This window comes from Octodon degus, unplaced genomic scaffold (genome assembly GCF_000260255.1).
Source record: "Octodon degus isolate 3935 unplaced genomic scaffold, OctDeg1.0 scaffold00022, whole genome shotgun sequence".
Taxonomy (NCBI): domain Eukaryota; kingdom Metazoa; phylum Chordata; class Mammalia; order Rodentia; family Octodontidae; genus Octodon; species Octodon degus.
In genome coordinates, this window is record NW_004524598.1 from 21,533,466 (window position 1) to 21,554,514 (window position 21,049).

The 21,049-nt window shown below is 44.4% G+C and overlaps 1 protein-coding gene across 1 annotated transcript in view; it reads right to left on the reverse strand.

Moving 5' to 3' along the window:
- The window catches only part of Pkhd1 (PKHD1, fibrocystin/polyductin), a 503,959-nt gene that overhangs the window by 447,385 nt on the left and 35,525 nt on the right, over nt 1-21,049 (reverse strand). The window contains 7 exon segments of the mRNA XM_023712007.1: nt 4,916-5,046; nt 11,518-11,793; nt 12,269-12,374; nt 14,067-14,189; nt 15,027-15,211; nt 17,143-17,267; nt 19,560-19,698. Coding sequence (XP_023567775.1) covers nt 4,916-5,046; nt 11,518-11,793; nt 12,269-12,374; nt 14,067-14,189; nt 15,027-15,211; nt 17,143-17,267; nt 19,560-19,698 — 1,085 coding nt within the window.

Consider the following 21,049-nt stretch of genomic DNA (forward strand, 5'->3'; position numbering starts at 1 on the left):
GAATCATACGCAAATGCTCCAGGCAGAACTGCAGAGTGACCCAAGGTGAACACGGTCACAGTCACCACGGAGCCTTCCAGCCCCTGGAAAACCAATTGTTGTGCTGTTATATTCTAATATTTCTTTATTCATTTTTGAGAAGGTCTCAGTACATAATCCAAGCCCGCCCCAAACTCATGGGGATTCTTCTTTTTAATCAGATTTTATTGGAACATTTTAGATACACATAATGATCACTCCACCATAGAGAATTTGTACCTGTACGTTATATAACTTGATTTTTTCCTGTTCCCCTGTGCTCCCTTTAACCCATCCTCCTCTGCCCATTTGCAAAAGCTTGGTTTCCTTTTTATTCTTTTCTCATTTTTTTTTTACTTGTCCCTTCTTTCCTTTTCCTTCTTGCCTTCTCTTCCTCCTCCTCACTTCAAAAAATAAATTTTTAAGATCAAATTTAGTTTTACTTTAGGAAAGCGAAGTCCGTATAAAGTGAGTTGATAAAAAGGTTCTATTTGTGACTTTCAAATTTCACACACATGTAGCACTTAAGTTAGGGAATTGCTGTGTTGAACAGATGCAGAAGGATCTGCTAAAAGGCAAACAGGGGTCATCTGCAATTATCACACCAGTTGCTTTTGAACATAAAAGGCAAGTTCAAATCAATGTCTATACCTAGCTAAACTACCAGCCAAGTATAAGGGTACTTTCAGACATACAAACACTCAAAAAGTTCCCTCCCACATTGTCTTTTGTAGAATGTTTCTGAAGATTATACTCTCACTGATAAATAACAATAGAAAAGAAGAATATACACACCCCAAAGAACAGTGAATACACACCTATATACAATTAAGAGAAGTACTGAGATGGAATTTGTAGAATAAATTTAGAAAATAACCAACCTAGACTGAAGCAGAAAAACAGCTGCAAGGAAGAGAGCAACTTACATGCTGAAATGTTTTTCACAAGGTGGTGAATTTCTACGGTAAGAAAAGACATGCTAAGAAAAAAAGATAGTTTTTCAAAGTACTTCTTCAATTTCATTGACTGATATTGGGGCCTTTCAAATCATCACACAACAGCAACACATGCATGCTCATGTTTGTAGCAGCACAATTTGTCATAGCTAAATCTCGCAAACACACCATATGCCCATCGATAGATGAACGGGTATAGACAACGGGGTATTCAGAAGCAGGGTAGAATTGGTCTGCCACAAAGAAGAACGAACATGAGCCATTGGCAGGAAAATGGGAGCACCCTGCAATCGTAATCTTAAGTGAAATAAATAGGACACACAAGTTTAAATGCAGTGTTGATTCTCCTGTGTGAAAGATGCTAAGGACAAATAGGGAGGGCGACAGAGGAGAGATACGGGGAAGGAGGAGCATGGGAAGGAGCAAGAGGGCAAGGGGAGTAAGGGAGGAGGTCGGGGAAGGATGAATGGAAGGAACGAGGTAGAAACAAAGATTTGTGCACGGGCAGGGAAGGAGGGGTTGAAGGGAGGGGAAGGGAGTATGGAAAGAAAAGACTTAAGATCTAGTATATACAAGTACAAATTGTTCTTTACAAAAGGAAAATCCAGAAATCATCTAAATGCTCAATAATAAGGAACATTTACACATATTATAGTGCAACTACAGACTGTAATTGCTTGTGGCTTATGCAGAAAAGCCAGCTTTTCATAATATTTCAGGAAAAGTAAATGAGATAAAGTTGAAGGACCAGGATCAGGAGGCATTCTGAGGTCCCTGCGTTCCAAGGGACCTCTAGTTCAGTGTGCAACTTTCTCCTAAGCCGGGCGCTACCAGTGCACCAGGGAGGGGACCGGCTCAAGTCTTCAGTGTCACAGGACAGAGAGGAGAAAGAGAACTCAGAGACTTTGTCTGTTGAGACAGAGTCTCACTATGCAGTACAGGCAGCCTTGAACCCACTAGGTAGCCTAGGCTGGCCCCGAACTCTCTTGGATCCTCTCGCCTGAGCCCCCAAGTGCTGAGATTACAGGTGTGTGTGACCTCATCCTATGAAAGGATTGCCTTGAAGGAAAAAATGGAGTATTAAAGAATTGCTAGAAAGTTATTTCAAAAAAAATCAAATATTCTAGAATTTTCTAAATCCCATCCTTAACATCCATGCCAGAAAACTAAATTGCTGTTGGAAGTTTTCATTGGCTCAAGAAAGAAAGTTTTTTAACCCACCACCAAAATATGTACTAGGTGAATCTGCATGTGCTGTGGTGTTAATACGTACTGAAAGTATGGACTAGGACGGTGTCAAGTTCTGTGATCTTAAATGTTGCCAGAGTGGACTGCACAGATCTAGAGAAAACATCCCTAAAATCCATCTGGAACCAGTAGAGATCTAGAAAGCAAAGGTAATCCTGGGCAGCTAAGAAAAGGCAGGAGGCATCACAGTCCCTGTCTTGAAATTATACTACAAAGCCAGTGAAGAAATCAGCATGGTACTGGTTTAAAAAAAACGGCCTGAGGATCAATGGAACAGACCAGAGGATGCAGACACAACTACAAATGCATTCAGCCACTTTATCTTTGACAAAGGAGCCAAACACATTCACTGGAAGAAAGATACCCTCTTTAACAAACAGGGCCAGAAAAACTGGCTTTCCATATGTCAAAGGCTAAAACTAGACCCAGTTATCACCATGCACACAACTACAATCAAAATGGATCAAAGATCTAAATATTGAAACTGAAACATTAAACCTACTGGAGGAGAAAGTAGGTGAAAATCTCTTTTATGATTTATTTAATTTGGTACAGGGTCTTGCTACACAGCTGAGATTCATAGCAATCCTCCTGTCTCAGTCTCCCCAGTGCTGGATTACAGGCATGTGCCACCATGCCTGGTTTCAGTGGCCAACACAGTACACCTGGGGCTCTGGGGCCAGCATGACACGCAGTACCAGGGACTGAACACAGGTCTTTGTGCTTATAGGCAGGCACTTAGACCGCTGAGCTAGCTGCCCAGCCCAATGGGTGGAAATCTTAAAGACATGGGAGTAGGTAGGGAGCTAATGAGCACAAACCAAAGTGCACCAGAAACACTTCAAAGAATAAACAATTGGGATTTCATCTTTTTGAAAAGTTTCTGCACAGCAAAATAAATCAACACGAGTAAAAAGAAAACCCACTAAATGGGAAAAAAAATTATACCCAACTCTCCCTCAGACAAAGGGCTTTTATGCAGAACATATAAAGAATTTTAAAAACTTATGACTCCAAAATTCAAAGACCCAATCGAAAAATGGGCATCTGAGATGAATATACATTTCACAAATGAAGAAATACAAATGACAAATAAATATATGAAAAAATGTTCAACATCATTAGTCATTCAAGAGATGCAAATTAAAATAATGCTGAGATACATACTATATTATGCCAGAAAGAATAACCATCGTCAAGATGTCAGCCAACAACAAATGCTGGAGGGGCTGTGGGGCAAAAGGAGCCCTTCTCCACTGTTGGGGGGAAGGCAGGCTGGTAAAACCACTATGGAAATCAATGTGAAGCCTCCTCAAAAAACTGGGGTTGGAGTTCCCATTTAAGCCTGCTAGTCTCCTCCAAGGTACTTTTCCCAAAGACCTGAAAACATCATACCACAGAAATATATGTGCACCCAAGTTTATAGCAACGCAATTTATCATGGCTAAATCTTAGAAACAACCCAAATGCCCATCAATTGAGGAATGGGTAAAAAAAGATGTAGTATTTTTACATAATGAAATATTACTCAGCTATAAGAAAAGGATACATTCGTGGCTTTCATAGGTAAATGGATGCAGCTAGAGGCTGCACTGGTAAGTGAAATAAATCAGACCCACATGTGCAAACATTGCATTGTCTCACTAACGTGAGAACCTGAAAGAGTAAATAAAATCTGAAAGCTACAACAGATACTGTGAGAGGGGAAAAATGAGTTTGATGAGAAGAAAAAATCTGGAATGAGGAAAAGGACAAAAGAAAGAAGGGAAAATGATATATTTATGTGTATATATAGAAGGATAGTTTGGGTAATTGTACTACTGATTTCTGCTGGTCTACTAAAGGAGCAGTTAATGCTTTTTTTTTTCTTCTTTTTAACTTCTTATAACTTTTTTTTTTTTTACCAGTTTTTCAGGTTTATATTTGGCAATCTAAACAACTAATTTGAAGATAACATTATGCAATACAACAACCATTGTCTAATTCCTATGACTTTGTTTAATGAAATTTCGTATCATTTCTAATTTTTTTAACATCTTTTGTATTCTTTAAAAAATAAAATAAATAAAATGGCTCCAGAGGTCTAACACACTCAGAGATGGGGCTTTTAGAAGGCGACTGGATCAGTGGGAGCTACACTTATCAATGGGTTGAGTCACTGGTGAGTTGCTAGCTGGATAGACCACTAGCCGGTGGGGTCCTGGTGGGGGAGCGGGTCCTGGGGCACGAGCTGGAAGGGCCTGTCCCCAGCCTCTTTTCTCTCCCACTCCATTTGCTCTTTCTCTGCTTCTGGTCACCATGAGGTAAATGGCCCTACTCTGCCAGCCCCTCTACCTTGATGTCTATGGTTTAGAGCCCGCCAACCACAGGCTAAAACCATGAGCAAAAATAATTCTCTTCTCTTCTAGCTCATGTATGTCAGGTATTTGGTCCTAGCAACAAACAAGCTGACTAAGAAAGACTGACTGGGTTGCTTTGCTTTTGAATGAATCAACTTGCGCTAATTGCAAGCCCCGCAGGTACAGTCAGCTTTCTCTTCATAGCAGAACAGACTATGCATACAATAAAAGCACACTGTCTCATGAGAAGTTCATCTCATTTAATTCAGTCCTCTGAAGTGATCTGCTGAAAATTTTATGTTACTAAGGGTTGCCCACCCACATAGAAAGACGTTGTCAGAGGAATCCACTTACCCTGGGAGGAATTTTGCATTGAATTCTTCGTGAAGTTCTTGTAGTGACATTGATCACACAAGGCTGAGATCCGAAGAACACAAGGCTGACACTTTCCAAACTAGAGCCCCAGATGGTGGCCCAGAGCCCTCCTGCAACAAAAGTAGCATTTTCATACAGGACCTGCACCCAGATAGGCGTACAAGAAATAATTATCCACAAAAAAAGAAATGAAAGCATAACGTAAAGCTCTCTAGTGACAGCCATAGTCAAATTGGAGAAAAGAACTGAATGGAAACACTAATTACCCTACAGAGAGAGAAAACTAGCAACTGGGGCTAGAAAAAGTATGAATCCATCCTCGAGACCTTTAAGAATAAAACACAAGAGTGATGCTCTATTGCCATAAGCCAGAAAAGCAACCTTTGGAAATTCCTTCTGTTCTAAATTCTAAAATGTCACTTTAGCCAGTCCTGCAAAGGTAGCATTCTCCCGAGAGGCCAAGTGGAGGTGGCCACGACACGACAGCAGGGCAAGTCAGGCTCTTTGTTGTCATATCTCTGGCTCACCAGTCTACATTTTCTTCACCTACAAACGTCACTGTCTCTTTCTCTTCCTACTTGATGGCTGACGGCGCACACACTGGCTCAGTCAACATGTGGGAAGAAATGACCGCCACTCGAGGCCATCGGATTTCTCTGATGACCAATGAAAGGCAGTCCTACCAACCCCATCTCCTGGCCACTGATGTCAGTGAGAAGAGAAGCGATCCCAAATCCTATGGACGCCACAGCACAATTTTTTCTGTACAGGAGGACAGCCCTGGTCTAGATGGTGCACAGACAACTCACTTCTTATTTTTGTGAGCTGCAGTCTTCTATGCTGCCCAGATGGTTGGGTCTCATGGGCTTCACTGACCCCCTGCCTCACTTCCAGAGTGACTGGGACCACCCTGCCCGACTAGAAGCCCACTCAGAACTGAGGAGGAAAATGATCCTGCTTGCCATCTTCCCAGGAGGTAGATCTTTCGTGAAGGTCACGAAAGAAGAGATGTGTTCACCCGAGTATGAGGAGGAAGCGGGAGTGAGGAGCAGAGCTGGTTGTGACGGCACACTCCTGGTCCCCAGCACCCGGCAGGCTGAGGCAGGAGGATGGAGCAAGTTCAAGGCCAGCCAGGAACACATAGTGAGCCTCTGCCTTGAAAAACCAAAAAAAGAAGGAGGAGATCAGAGGCATGTGAGGAAGAGAAGGAGCATTAACACAACCCATGACAACCTTTGTGACATGTCACTAAGTGGAAGAATGTCCTAAAATATAGATGCCATAAAAAGTAAGTGTAAAAGACTACATTAGACCTGTAGGTTAAAGAGTAACGTAGAGGAAATATTAACATAATACAGACATAAAAGGTACAATATCTGTAAATAAAACTGACAACACAAATTCAAGCTAAAAAACTGAAGAAAACTTTGAAATATTGCTGAATAGTCTAATAAATTGTTTAAAAGTTAGATAAGGAAACTAAATAATAGAAGGAATGATCATCATACTCTCTCTAAGTTAAACAGGAGCTTCAGTGCAATTCCAATAAAAATATGAATAGACTCTTTATTTAAATTAGACCAGATAGTTTGAAAGTTAAATAAGTGGGCTGGGGAGATAGCTCAGCAGCATAAGTGCCGGCCTGGCAAGCACAAGGGCCTGAGTTCGGTCCCTGGTACTGCAGAGAGAGAAAGACAGAGAGAAAGAGGGAGAGAAAGAAAGAAAAGCCACAAAGCAAAATTTCAAAAATGAAAGTAAAAATATCTTCTTCCAGGTACCAAACTACCTGTTTTAAAACCAGAGTTAGACTGTAATAACAGAGCTCACTGAGCCAGGGAAGCAAAGGAACTGTTTCCAGAAGGAAGGCCACACGAGTATGGAGCCGAGGGACGCGGTAAGCACGCTGTTCTACGTGAGAACACCACAGATTATTTATTCAGTCATAAAATAAGCAAAGAACAAGAAACTAAATCTGAATTTTTACCTCATGTCCTTCATCAAAAATAAATTCCAAACTGATTAAATATTTTAAAGGAAAGCACAAAAAAACTAAAAGAAAACAGGACAGAATTTTAATTTTTATATAATTTCATAGGCAGAAAAATTTATGCTAAGTATTTTACAAACCCTGAAGTTATACATAATAAGATAAACTTTATTAAAATTAAAATTATTTATGAATTGCAAAAGCAAAAAAGGGACAAATAATAAAAATATACTGAGATCCTATCCTCAACATATCAACCATTCCTTAAACTTAGGGAGAAAGCATATAATCCAATTAGAAAAAAAGAACTAAGATGAATAGTTCACTGAAAAGAAAATATAATACCTCTTAATCACTTGAAAAGATATTCCATTTCTCTCTTAAGGAATGTAAATTAAAACTACTTGGAAATGTTGCTTCTCTCCTATGAGATTGGTAAATGAGAAAAAGTTCAAAAGCACAGTTAGAACAATGTGGTCAATAGGTACTCATATACACATAGAGAATAAATTGTACAACCTCTAAAAAAAATTGTATACCCATCAAAATTTTTAAAATATAAATTCCTGATGTAGCAATTCCATTTCTAATAAGTTATACTGCTAATATTTTTACATATGTTCAAAATGATATTACAGTATATTTATATACAAAAGAATAAAGTTGGATCCTGTGTGAGGTTGAATTTCAACTTACCCCCAAAAATTCATACATTGATTTCCCACTCCCTAGTATTCAAGATTCAGCCTTATTTGGGAAAATGATGTTTGTGGATTTGCTTACTTAATGTAAAGTGCATGTCTTGGAAGGGCGTGGACGACCTTATAAAAAGGGAAAATTTGGACAAGGAAGAGTCAGAGAGCAACATCACACAAAGATGAAGGCAGAGGTCAAGAGAACGTTCTACAAGCCATGGAACACCAAAGGTTGCCAATAAATTACCAGCCGCTTGGGAGGGGCACAGAGCAGATTCTTTCTCAAAGGCTGATTCCCAAGGAACCAACCCTGGAGAGATTTTGATCCCAACTTTCCAAAACTATGAGAAAATAAAATTTTGTTGTTTGAGGTATACAGTTTATGGTAACCGATTATAGTTTCCCTAGCAAGCTAATACAGACCACAGTCTCAAATGATGCATAAAAATTAACTCAAAAGTAATTAAAAACTTGAGTGTAAGAGAAAAAACAACAAAAATCTTAGAGAAGACGTAGGCATGGGTCTTTGTAACACCATTAGGCAACTGTTCTTAAGTATGAAACCGAAAACACAAGTAACACCACCACCAAAGATGCCTGGACTTCACCAAAATTAACAACACTCGTGCCAATTTGGGGAGATAGTTCAGCAGTCTCAGGGCCTGCCTGGCAAGCACAAGAACGCACGTTCCATCCCTGGCACATCACGCCATGCTGCCCCGGAACCCCAGGCACGCCATGCTGGCCACCAAAACCAGGCATGGTGGTAGAAAGCACAAGATAGGTAAACGCAGGGGCCAGGGTTCGATCCCTGATACTGCATGCCATGTGGACCCCACCGCAGGGCACGCTGAGCCAGCGATGGAGTCCGGGCGTGGTGGTGCAGGCCTGTAATCCCAGCACTAGGGAGGCAAAAAACAGGAGGGTCACTACGAGCCCGAGCTGCGGAGGGAGACCCCGCACACACACCAAAGTGCAAATCACCAACAGTGAGCATCACTTCACAACTATTCAAATGATTATTAATTTTTTGAAAAAATAAAGATAACAGCCAATTGTGGTGACATGAGCTTGTGGTCCCAGCACTTGGGAAGCTGAGGCAGGAGAATCAACTGAGACCAAGAGTTCTAGCCTGATCTGGACAGCACAGCAAGATCAAGGGGAGAGAGAGAGAGAGAGAGAGAGAGAGAGACAGAGAGAGAGAGACAGAGAGAGAGAGACAGAGAGAGACAGAGAGAGACAGAGAGAGAGACAGAGACAGAGAGAGACAGAGACAGAGACTGAAGGGCCTGCAACAAAAAGCACATATTATGTGATAGTATTTATATCAAATATCTAAAAAAGGAAACTTCATTGAAACAAAATCTTTCAGTGGCTGTGAGAGACTGAAAGGACGAAGGAATTGCGAAGGCTGCTAAGGAGCACAGGTTCTCTGTGGGATGATGAAAGTGTCCGTGAGTCTGACAGCAGCGAGGTGCACGCCCGCTGAACTGTGAGATCACTTGAAGTTTCCTGCTGCCCCATATCTCACGCAGAGTGGAAGCAAATGTTGTCCTCAGCCCCTGCGGCCATATGGCCTGCTCCTGTCATCGCCCCCCTCCTCCCCTTCTTCTATCTCCTCCCGCCTCCGTGACCTCCTTATTGTTCTTGGAACAGGCTAAACTCGCTCTGACTCAGGACATCACTGACCCTTCTGCAGCCTTCCACTCCCTTCCCCGCGATGCCCTCAGGGCTCACACCTCCACTGTGTCTGCATCGCCACTTTCCAAGGTCATTCTGTCCTTCCTCCAGTGCCAGTGGTCACCCTGTCACCGACAGCCCTCCATCACCCTGTAGCCCCTTCCCTTCCTGAGGTGCCTTGTGGGGGCCCAGCCTAGGAGAAGGCAACTCTTCGTGAAGCATGACAGTGACCAAGGGGGTGGCTAGGGTAAAGCCGCAGTTGCTCTCACAAGCCCTTAGGGGGCGACTCAGCCTCCGGCAAGCGGTGGCTCCAATCTCCACATTCACTATGCATTCGGATCTATACGGTCTCTACTGATGGGCCTCAGCCTGGCTCTCTTTCAATCACCCACAGCAGTGATGTCAAGAAACTATGCAACTCATAGACACTGTGTGAGGATCCTCGTAAATTGCTGATTGATTTGGGGTCTGGGGTGGGGCCTGAAGCTACTCCTAACACAGCCACCACTGGCCCTGGACCGCACTGTACGTACGGGGGGCTTCAGTGCCCAGAACAGGGCTCTACACGGGCAATACAGGGAGTCTAGAGTGACAGGGGAAAGTCTGCTGAGTCTATGTAGGTGGCAGAGCTAACAGGAAAATTTAAGTGTGGTTACAAGGAAAAAAGCAGCTGCAGCCTGTCCCTCCCTCCCTTCTCCTGAATCTGAAGTTAGTGTGGACCCACCCAGCATGAGGCCTTCTCAGAGTTTTGCCTCTCTGGCTAAAATGTAAGACTGAGCTCCTCCCAGGACCGCACACCCTGCCGCTGGGCATCACGGGCGCAGCACATCCTGAAAACGACCTGTTTGGCCTGACTATCCTGGAACAGAGTCTCAGCACTAAGGTTCTGCGTCCTGGGGACTCCTCCGTCCAAGACAAGATAGGGCCGATATGCCCCTGCCTTCACAGGCGTTCTGTGTAGGGGAAACAGGTGGCGGCAGTGGCAGTCCTGTGGCAGGACCCAAAGAAGATCAGTGTGGCCCGAACTGAGACAGTAATACTGTAGGAAGACTAACCCACCTATAAATTGCATAAGAAGAATATTAAATATCAAGTGCTCTAAACTCAAACCAATTATTATTGGGTTAATATAGGGTCTGATCTTTTACTCTGAGTACCACCTATGGGTTCCTTCCTTAGACCTCTGAGAAATAAGAGCTCCTTCTGTTCCCTGAGCAGATGAGGTGGGGTGGGCTGCACGACTCCTTCTTTTAAGTGATCCACGCTTACTCTGCCGTCAGAAGCAAAGCGTTCCTTGGAGCAATACATTTGTGAGTAGAGTGCGCTGATTTATTTAGATTCTGAGCCCTCGACTTTGGCCACCAGAACAGTTACAAAAATCTAAAGCACTAAAAGAAGTGAATTTATGCTGCAAAATCGATCCACCAGCAAACATAAGCTTGAGTCCTGTATTCCTGAAAGTCTTAAAACCCAGCTGGGCTACTGTAAGCTGGATGTGCCCCTTGCAGAGCAGAAAGTCGTGCAGAAGTCTCAAGTTTTCCATGCAAGTAAGACACAATGAATGGCGGTGGTGTGGGTGAGATTTGCTGCCCTGGATTCTCCACACTCAGACAGTAGTCGGCTGCACAATAGCACGAGCCCGTGCACCTGAGTAATGTACAGCACCACTATGCAACACAGACCGGCACACTGTTAGTGCATGTCTGAAGGACCAGCTGGGTACAACGCTCCTAGTAAGCAGGAAAGGCTGGACCTTCACGCTCACCAGATGCTTTCCCTGGTTAAGGATCTTGCCCATTTGCAGACTCATTCTCCATCTTTCAGGCAGTCATAAGTATTCAGGATGTAGGGCAACTTAAAAGAGATACTCTTTTATCATTATTATTTTTAAGAAATTAAGCCCCAGAGAAGTAACTGAAACAGCTGAGTTCACATGCATGACCTACAGTATGACCAAAGACCAGGGACATGTCCTACCTCCCAGGCTAGTATCACTTCCACTAGGCCAACAAACACCGCTTGACACCCTAACCCACTGAGCCTGACACCACCAGCCAAACTACAGCCTTTTGCTTGACAAAGATACTCACTTCAGGACTCAAATGACAGTTGCTATTAGAAGACATAGTTAAGGAACAAAGGACTCTGGAGTCTTGCATACAGGCAAGAACCCTGGATTCAGAGGGTCAGATGTCTTGTGCAACCCTCTCCCAGATTACCAATCTCTGCAGCTCTGGAAGGTTCCACGACATCCAGTCTAGGCTCCACATGCAGGAAGAGGCCTTCTCCACTGGCATTGACAGCTAGCCCAGAGGGTCTCACCAGCACCGAGACCTGATGCACTCCCACGGGGAGCAGGTCTGTCTGACACACCACAAGTGTTTGGTTTGAGAAAATAACTTTGCAACTTGTTTGGTTCACCATAACTTGTAAAGACTTGGAATCACCAGATAAACCAGTTCCAGTGATATAAACCAGTAGGTTGGTGTCACCATCTAAACAGGAGAAAGAAATGCAAAAACAAAATCATCTCTCAGTGACATAATGCCATTTAAGAGATCCTACGCTAGCACCAAGCATTTGATCTCTGTCACCTTTTTTTCCCAAAATTCAGGTAGTTGAGTGCTGACACAAATATTGGACAACTACATCTACTATTGCAGTCCATAAACTCCATTTTAAATTTTCTCAAACTACTAATGAGAGGTCATTGGGAAAGAGAGAGAGAATTGAAGCCAAGACTTCTTCAATATAAAGGACAAAGAAAATAAAACACACGAGGTCATCAAAAACCTACTGGCCCCCATTTCAAAGAATAAGTATGTCTCTTAGGTGAACCAAACAGTGCACTATGTCATTCACGCTCCCCTTCAAGAACGATCACATCTTCAACTCACCCATCACCACCCACCTGATCTCTAGCAAACCACCGATCTAAAATTGATGCTCAGAGCCATGTACAAACCATACCAAGGGAACACCACACAGAATGAACCCTGGGAGTCAGCCCTGGGAGGTACTGGAAAGAACAGGAACCCAGACACAGAGCCGGTATGTCATTCACTCGCACGACCACCTACAACAAAGCAAAGGCAGTGAAAGCAAGTGCTCAGGCTTCACAGGTACAGGGATAGCCAGAAACTGCTGCAAGAGATTGCCCCAGCTAAGCTGGGACCTGAACCCACTTAGTGTCACTTATAGGTTCCATTGCTCCCAATCATAACATTAAACTGTAATGGATGACTCAACACGTTAGACTTTCTTAAAGCGGCAGTAGAAATGCTGAAAGCCATCGATGCAATTAATTAAACCTGCCTTTTGTTATTCAGTGTGTCCTGACAGCTCACTATGTTGCCCAAACTGGTGTTAAACACTTGAACCCGAGTGATCCTTCTGCAGCAAGTAGCTGGACGACAGGCGTGTGCTGCCACATGGGGCAAGGATGCTGAAGCTTGGTGAATCTTTTCTCTATCATCCAGAAGTAAATTCTATAAACTTAAACTGTACAGAGTCTATTTATTTCTCCATTTTCAACTAAGGTGCTTCAGCTGCATTTTCTTCATCTCTACGCAATGCCCTTTCTTTGCTAGGAAGGACCATAAAGGGGGCCCTTCCTCCACCTTCACTACTTGAACACACAGCTAAAGACCGAAGTGAATCCGGACATATGATTTGGAACCTTCTAGTTTTAAAATGACAAAATACGGTGTGTGTTTCCCTTTTACTAGAACTAATATTATCTCAAACAATACTCAGAAATGACAACATAAAAGATGGAAAACTCAATTGGTTCTCTACATATAAAAATGGATTAAAAGCATACATGGTAATTATGATGGCATTTCTTTACAAAAGAGATAGCTGAATAGCTTAGAAAATAACCTCTTAATTTATCCATAGTTTCACTTTTTTAATAAACAATAAAAGTACAAATAGATCAGAACACTGAAAATTAGTAATTCTCAGTTTGAGCACCTGTGTGTCAGTCATTGACTAAAAATTAGTATTCCTTACACTTCTTACATTTTAAATTTTTCTCATATTAGGGCTGGCCAGATAGCTCAGCAGACTAAAGTGCCTGCTTAGGCAGAGCGCAGCGGCTGGAGTTCGATCCCTGGTGTGCCGTGCCAGCCCTGCCCCCGAGGTGCGCTAAGACGGCGACTGAGACGGGGTGTGGTGACACACACCTGTAATTTCAGGGCTTGGGAGGCTGAAAACAGGAGGATCACTATAAGTCTGATCTGTGTAGTGAGACCCTGTAGACCCTGTAGTCCTTGTCCTAAATACATAAATAAATAAATAAATAAATAAATTTTTCTTAAATTAAAATCGGGTAACTCACAATACAAATATGAGCAGATGGGAAAGACCTTTTAAAGACAAAAAGAGCACAAATCATATTTAGCTAGAGATGTTCTCTGTTTTTTGTTTCATCATGATAATAGCATTAATAATTACAATAGAGGGGGCTGGGCAGATAGCTCAGTAGAATAAGCACTTGCCTGGCAAGTGCAAGGTCCAGAGTTCAACCCCTGGTACCATTAAAAAAAAATAATAATAATAATAATAATTACAATAGAGTATTCTTGTGATGAGGCATGTATATTTTTTCATCATGTTTTGCATACCCTGTGAAAGTTAGGAGGAGGACAGCCATAACTGCCCCCATTCAACCTGGTAGAAAAGTGACCCTGGGGAGCTAAGTCATCACCCACATTACAAATCAGTGAGTGAGACTGGAGGCTCTTCTGATGGCTTGCCCACTCACCTGAGCATGCTGGTGAGCAGTGGCCAACATGTCCCCGAATATGGGTCCAAGGAAAACTCCACCATCATACACCACACGAAGAGCTACCACTGGATTCACCCCGGTAAGATTCTGATCAGAGACCTAGGATGGGTACATGTGTGGCAAACTGTCATGAGCCAGCAATCTACTCTTGGTTAAAACAAGTGATCAGGGTTTTCACACACTGCGCTTGAAATAAATCAGAGCTAGAAAGTAAAACCCAACGTGACAAAGATTGAAACCTGGTGAACTGCCAGTGAGAGCTAGTGGAAGCACCCGGGAATTAGCAGCGTACTTATTTGCAAGTGGAAAGGCCAGAAGAGACACTGCATACTGATCTTCTAAGTCTCTTTTGCTTCATATACTTCTCTGCTTTATCTATCTTCAATCAAACATTTTACAATAAAATATGAGAAACCATTGCTCTGGGACAACAGCAAAGCCTCCCGTGCCTTCTCCGTCTCCATGCTGGGATTTTGAATGAAAACTGGATGACCCATAATGTCATATAAATGGAGTAAGATTTCATTCTGGGCCTCATTTTATAATAATCCAATGCTAGATGATCATTAGATTCTTTTTAAAGGCCCTAAATATGCAGGAGCATCTGGTTTTGTCATTATCCAAAGACAGCAAATCCTTTCCTAAACTTCCTTCTGGTATTCCATCTGCCTCCACGATAGCTAAGTCAATCACATCTGCTTAAATTACCCGATAACAGATGTGGAATTATGGTGTGGTGGACACTGACCAATGACTTCTCTATCCTCACAGTTAAGAAAGGAGACACCAGATTAGGCTGCTTTATCAGGGAGATGCAAAATCAGTGTTGAAAACTTCCTGAAAGAAAGATCCTAGATTTCCTTTACTCTTTCTTTTATACAAAATTTCTCTAGGGTACCAAATCCATGTGGTGCCCTCAAGGGACAACATACATACCTCAATCAAATTGGGCAGGTCCCCAACTTGGGTGGACCAGGCAAGGGTCCACACATGTTCATAGCAGGAGCTCCGGTCCTCCTCCACGACGAAGTCACTGACACCAAGGTACCTGGATGTGAAGCCATCGGCACTGTCCTGTAAGAGCTTGTGAAGGTGACCAGCCGACACATGCACAGGGACATCTGTGAGGGGAAATTTTATTACAGAAAATGCAGAGCACTAATTAATCCATCTTGCAGAGTCTCATCAGGGATAACAGAATAAAAACCAGGTTGTCTGCATGAAGGAGACTGTCAAGGTCAAGACAGAACTTCAAGAGAACCTTCAGCCCTACTTCCACTCTCCCCCAAGGCAAATACCAGCAGATGCCCATGATTTTTTTCACCGTAATACCCTGTCCTCAGCATCATACCGCAGCACAAGCAGAGAAAGCAGGATGCCGGACAAAACTATCTCAACTGTCAACTTGAAATGTGAAAGCCCAATTAAATCTGGCTTTTCCCTGGAAAAATTTAGCCAGCCCTGTGAACAGCAAAAGTTGGCTGCTTCTCACATGGAGCACAGAGGCATACGGCAGCTGACACCCATAAAACTTAAGCAACCCAGCTGAGGAATGTTGGCATCTAACTCTGGCTTCTCTATTAGAATTTCTTTTAAGCCCAGCCACCTGCTTCCCCATTCCACATGCCCACAGAGCAAAAACAAAGCTCTGTGTTTGAACCCTGCTTCATGCTTTACCCAAAGTTTCCATTTCATTAGCTACTGGCAACAGCCCTGTGAGGTGTGTCCTCTGGGGACCCTACTGCCTACTCTAAAGAAGAAGAAAATGAAACATAGTAATATTCAAAAGCTGGCAAAGCCAGTGCAACAGGTTTCCATTAAAACCCAAGTTGCTTTCTACCCACTCCAGAGCTGCCTTCTGGAATTTCACACTGCCCTGAAAGGTTAATAAACTACCGCTAAAAAAAAATAATAAATAAATAAAAAATAAACTACCGCTACATCTCAGCAATGCAAAGAGACGTCTCATCATTTAAAAGACACTTTTCCATTGTTATACATAAGTTGGGTCATCGCCCTTCCAAAACGCCAGGTAAAGATGACTTTCCTGCAGTTGTTTTGTGCACATTGATGCCAGGAAACTTCAGCAATAGAAGTTGGTACAAGAAGTCTATGACTTCTCTGTCCTTTTTGTGAGAAGACACGCGGCGCAGCCCAGGGACGGGCTTTGACAGTCAGGGGCACTGAGACTGTTTGCTGAGCAGATTCCAAAAGCTGCAGGCCTTCAACTTCTCCTCAGTTTCCCTGGTATCATAAAAACACCCCTCTGTCTCTCCCGCCCAAACAGATCTTCGAAAACCCAGTCCGTGAGCTAGGGAGGGCAGGCTTGGATTGCACCAACCACCGCACGGCCCCCTTGAGCTCCCCTGGGCCCTCTCTGATTCACCGGTCCCTCTGTCCAATAAGTAATGCTCCACTTCTAACACTCAAACAGCCCTTCATGAAAAATATGTACTCTTGACAATTTAAAAACAACACGACAATTCCAATTTGCAATCTCTACATTCGTGGAAACGACTGAAATCAGCACGTATGGTGTCACCATTGAGTTTAACTCTGAGGACACTGAGACCTTGATCTTAGTCTAGAAAACTTTAGAGAGAAGAGGGCAGACAGGAGAGTTATATGCCTACACAGCACACACACAGATTCACACCCCTGTTGTCAACTATGTAGCCTTGGTCCAGTCCTAGTAAGACTGCTTAAACGGTGGTCCCAGGAGATATGCCTGTGTCCTAATCCTCAGAACCTATGTCAAGGCAAAAGAATGAACACTTCCTTATGTGGCAAAATATGTAGTTAAGGAGCTTGGGAGGAGTCTATCCTGTGTTCCCTAGATCGGCCACAAATTAATCATATACATTTCTGCCATTTATGTCTCTGATTTTGTCATAATTTGTCTTTAGTTTTAAGAAGACCATTTTCACATACTGGAAATTAAAATAAATTTAAAACTGCCACCCTATCTGCCCACTTGGTAGGAGGTCGTTTGCCTGGGAATGCCCTGACAAATGCAAACAAGAGGGGCTGCGTGCCCCGAAGGTGTCTTTACCAGGAATCACTGTGTTAGGAAGGTGAATGCGGAAGCGTCCTCCCAATGGTGGGCTTGTCTTCTGCAGCCTCTGCGCTGTCCCCTGGACCAGCCCAGAGGCTTCTGCTCCTTCAGTGGGCACGGAGCTGCAGCACGGCAAAAAGAAAGAGTAAGTGCAGCGGCCCTCAAGACAACCCAAATGTATCACAGCTCCACTGCAAGGGCCAGCTCAACCCCCGGCTTCCAGCTGTGAGCCCCAGTTTAGAAATGTTGGGTGTGCCTCTCCTGTCACAGCAGAAATCTGGGCGTTCTTCAAGAGCATCTTCCCCTCAAGATCTTTGATTCTGAGGGTGCAAAGATCCAGAACAAGAAAGGGCCTCGGCCACCACAACGCGGCTTCTACTGAGTTGAAAGAGAACTTGGTTTTCTAGAGTCCCATTTACCTATTCAGACAAACACTCGCTGCTTCCGGTGCACAGCTGCTGCCCCGCCCAGCCCCCCGCTGGGCACGGCCCCTCCAGCCAACTGCATGCTTACGGACTCCCCCTGCGCAAAGGCACCACCTGCAGGAGCCTGATGTCCACACCAGGGTGGCCACTACATTGAAAGACAGTGAGATGGAATACCAGGGGACACTGCGGAGGTCTGAGCGCTGGAGCTGAATTCTCCATCCCCAAGGTGGTGCCCTAGGAGGTGGGCCCTACGGGGTCACTTGGGCTGTGGGGAGAGGGCCTCAAGAGGAACTGTGTCTTCATAAAATGGGCTTCAGGAGACAGCTCTCCTCTTAGAAGGTGTTGTCTATGTGCAGGGAGACAGATCTGCCAGGGCGGGACACTGGGCATTCCAGCCTCCAGAGCTGAGAGAAATGCCTCCTGCTGTGGACGGGACAGCCTGTCTACGCTGTTTTGCTCTAGATGCCAAAATAGACTAGGAAAGCCACTAGGAATCAGTCTCACCAGGCTACTTGGTGAATTTGGGAAATACACAATCTATGACATTAGATGAAAAGAATATGCTACACATATAATATGCAGTATATAATTGCAATCCAAGGTTTAAAAAACTATCATATATTCACACATATGTTTATACATATACATATCCATGGATATATGTTATTATATATGCATATATATGTGTTGTATATAAATGTATATACATAAAAATATATCAGAAAAAAGGCAGTATATAGACCAAATATGTTAACAGACGTTATTTCTCTGCATTGAGGACTATGATTTTTATCTCTATCTGTTTGTGTTTTCCAAATTGTCAACAATGGATCTGTACTGTTTCTTTTGAGAGTATCGTTTAAGCCCGGCATATCGATGCGCAACCTAAACACGCAGAGGACCAGCAGAGAGTGACCCTCCTGGTGGCTGCATTCCCGGGAAAGCACACTTGGAGACTGCTGTCGGCCGAGGCCTGAAGCTCGCAGAGGAGCCGCCTGAGGCTCGCAGAGAAGCCGAGGAACTCGGAGAAAGCTCGAAGGGAAGGTTGGTAGGAGCCCTGCAAGCGTCAGCCTGTTCGCAGGAAGCGAAATTAAGCGCTGTCGTTTCGGAGGTCATGACTCCGGCACGCAGAGCCTGCCGCCAGGGCAGCTTCCTTGCTTCCGCATGCGAGGGTCTTTGCATCTCTCTGGGCCACAGAACAAGCACGAACCAATGAACACAGATTCCAGCTCCCTCGCACGCCCTGACACACTGTCCAGGACGCTGCGGTTATGAGGACTCGTTCTGAAATACAGGAAGTGGGGGTGGGGGAGCCCGCGTGCACACACGCACACACACACAGTACGTACGTGAAAAGCAGAGCATCTCAGTGCTTCCCGCCCTACTTGGGTTTAAGTGAAAAGTTAACGGAAGGAATCAAAACACGGCTGGGTTCCAAGGACTCGACCCTTAGTCACTGCTTTGCAAGCCAAGGCTAGAAAGGTGCCAGAAGCCGGGTTTACGGGGCGCTAGTGCCATCTGGCGGTGAGTTCTCAAAATGCTTAGTTTCGTTTCTTAGTTTATAGCATCATTTCTTTTGAAAGAATTTCAACAAAATCAGTGTGTGGAAAATGGAATGAGAGGAATAAACAGAAAACAGCGTTACTGTGAAGCCCTCGACAGCATAAAAGTCAGCATGAGCGAACAAATCCAACAGACGGTAGCTCTCAAATGTAGCCCCCACTCTAGCCGGATTAGCATCACCAGGGAAATCCGTGAAATTCCGAATTCTCAGACCCTGCCCCAACACGCCTGCATTAGGGGACCTGAGTGGGCTCAGAGTTCAAACAGGACTCCAGAAGAGGCCAGGGCCGTATTCTCAAGGGAAGAGCGCAGCTTTAAGTGGTCAGCCAGGTGGCTCTACTGTCCCAGCCCCACCTGGGCGTCCCCCACAGCCGAGCAGAAGTCGTGGGCAGGAGCAACGCAGCGTGCACCACCACTGCCTACCGCGCCGCGATGAGCGGGAGCTCCGCGCCACATCCGGCCGTCCAGGAGGTAACGTTGTAGACGGGATGGGACCCCAGTACGGAGACGGACTCCACCAGATTGCCTCCCGGGCGAGTGGTCGCAGAGTCATCTTGGGAAACTAGAGAAGGACGATGAGTTAGGATCCACTGACTCAAGCAGGAAGCCGTGCGCCCTAGGGTGGACCCTACCCCCTGCTGATACACAAAGCCAAGGGCAGGAGGGAGGAGAAGCCCCGCCAGACTTCGCACCACGAAGACAATACAAGGTCGTACTTTAAGGAGCTGGAGACCACTTTCTACAGGAAAGTTCAATAAGCCAAATGCCCCCAGCTGTGCCCTGGGAGGTGTCCCTGTGCAGATACGCTGTCGCAGTGCAAATGGCCCTGGTTCCTATTTTCCTTCCCATAACCCCTGGGAACCCTAGGGATGTCTGGTCACTTCTCGGGAGCATGCAATACACAGGCACATACCAGGGGTACTCACATGCTTACACAAGTGCTCGTTCAGTGCACAGAACACAAGGCCGAGCTTTCAGAGATGCCGCTGCTCAATGCCAGATTCCCCACTTTTGCCGATACCCACTCAGTACTCAACGTAAGCCCCAGAACTTTGGCTCTCATTAGTAAGTTGTAGATCATGACGTGCACGATCAACAGCAATCTCCCTGGCGGGGAGTTGAATGAGTCCGAGACTAAACAGATTAGTGAAATATATTTTAATATCCTTTACCCTCTTAAGGGATTAGGCACTGGGCAAGAAGACAGCTTCTTTCCCAAGACTTACTGTAGCTCAGACTATAAAGAGTTCAAGGCCATCTCAGTCTCACTCATCTTTGCATGCCCAATGCTTAACGCAACACTGAGCACAGAGTAGGTGCTTAGTGAGTGATGACTTGCTCAGCTGGCCAGGGAGTCCCCGAAGGCCCTGCCAGAGGGCCAGCGATGCTATATCCTAGCTTTGTGCACCGGAGGAAGAAAGGAAAAAGCAAGGGATGAAAGAAACACTTTGGCTTCCTCATACACAGAGTGGAGTTGGTAGGACACAGACTACCTTATGGCTTCTGCAAACTAAACAGAACTATGTATCAGAGCTGTCACTAGATAAAGGACTAAGAAGAACTTTCATAGAGGACATTAGGTAAGAGAATATAACTGAACATTAGATTGGTCAGATAAATGACACACAATTAACCAGGAATATTGGGCCTAACTGTACAGAGTTTATGCTTCCAGTAGCTAATCCTCAGAACAAAGTTGTAGGCCACTGGTAGAGAGCACTTACCTGGCAAGTTCGAGGCCCTGGCTTTGACCCCAGCACTGTCTTTGTGTGTGTGTGCGTGTGTGTATGTTTTTATGTATACACATACACACACACACACACACACACACACACACACACACGTGCATAGAGCTATTCCCAGTAGAGGAACTTGACAAAGTGGTAAGAACACCATCTCAGCCAGGCCACTGT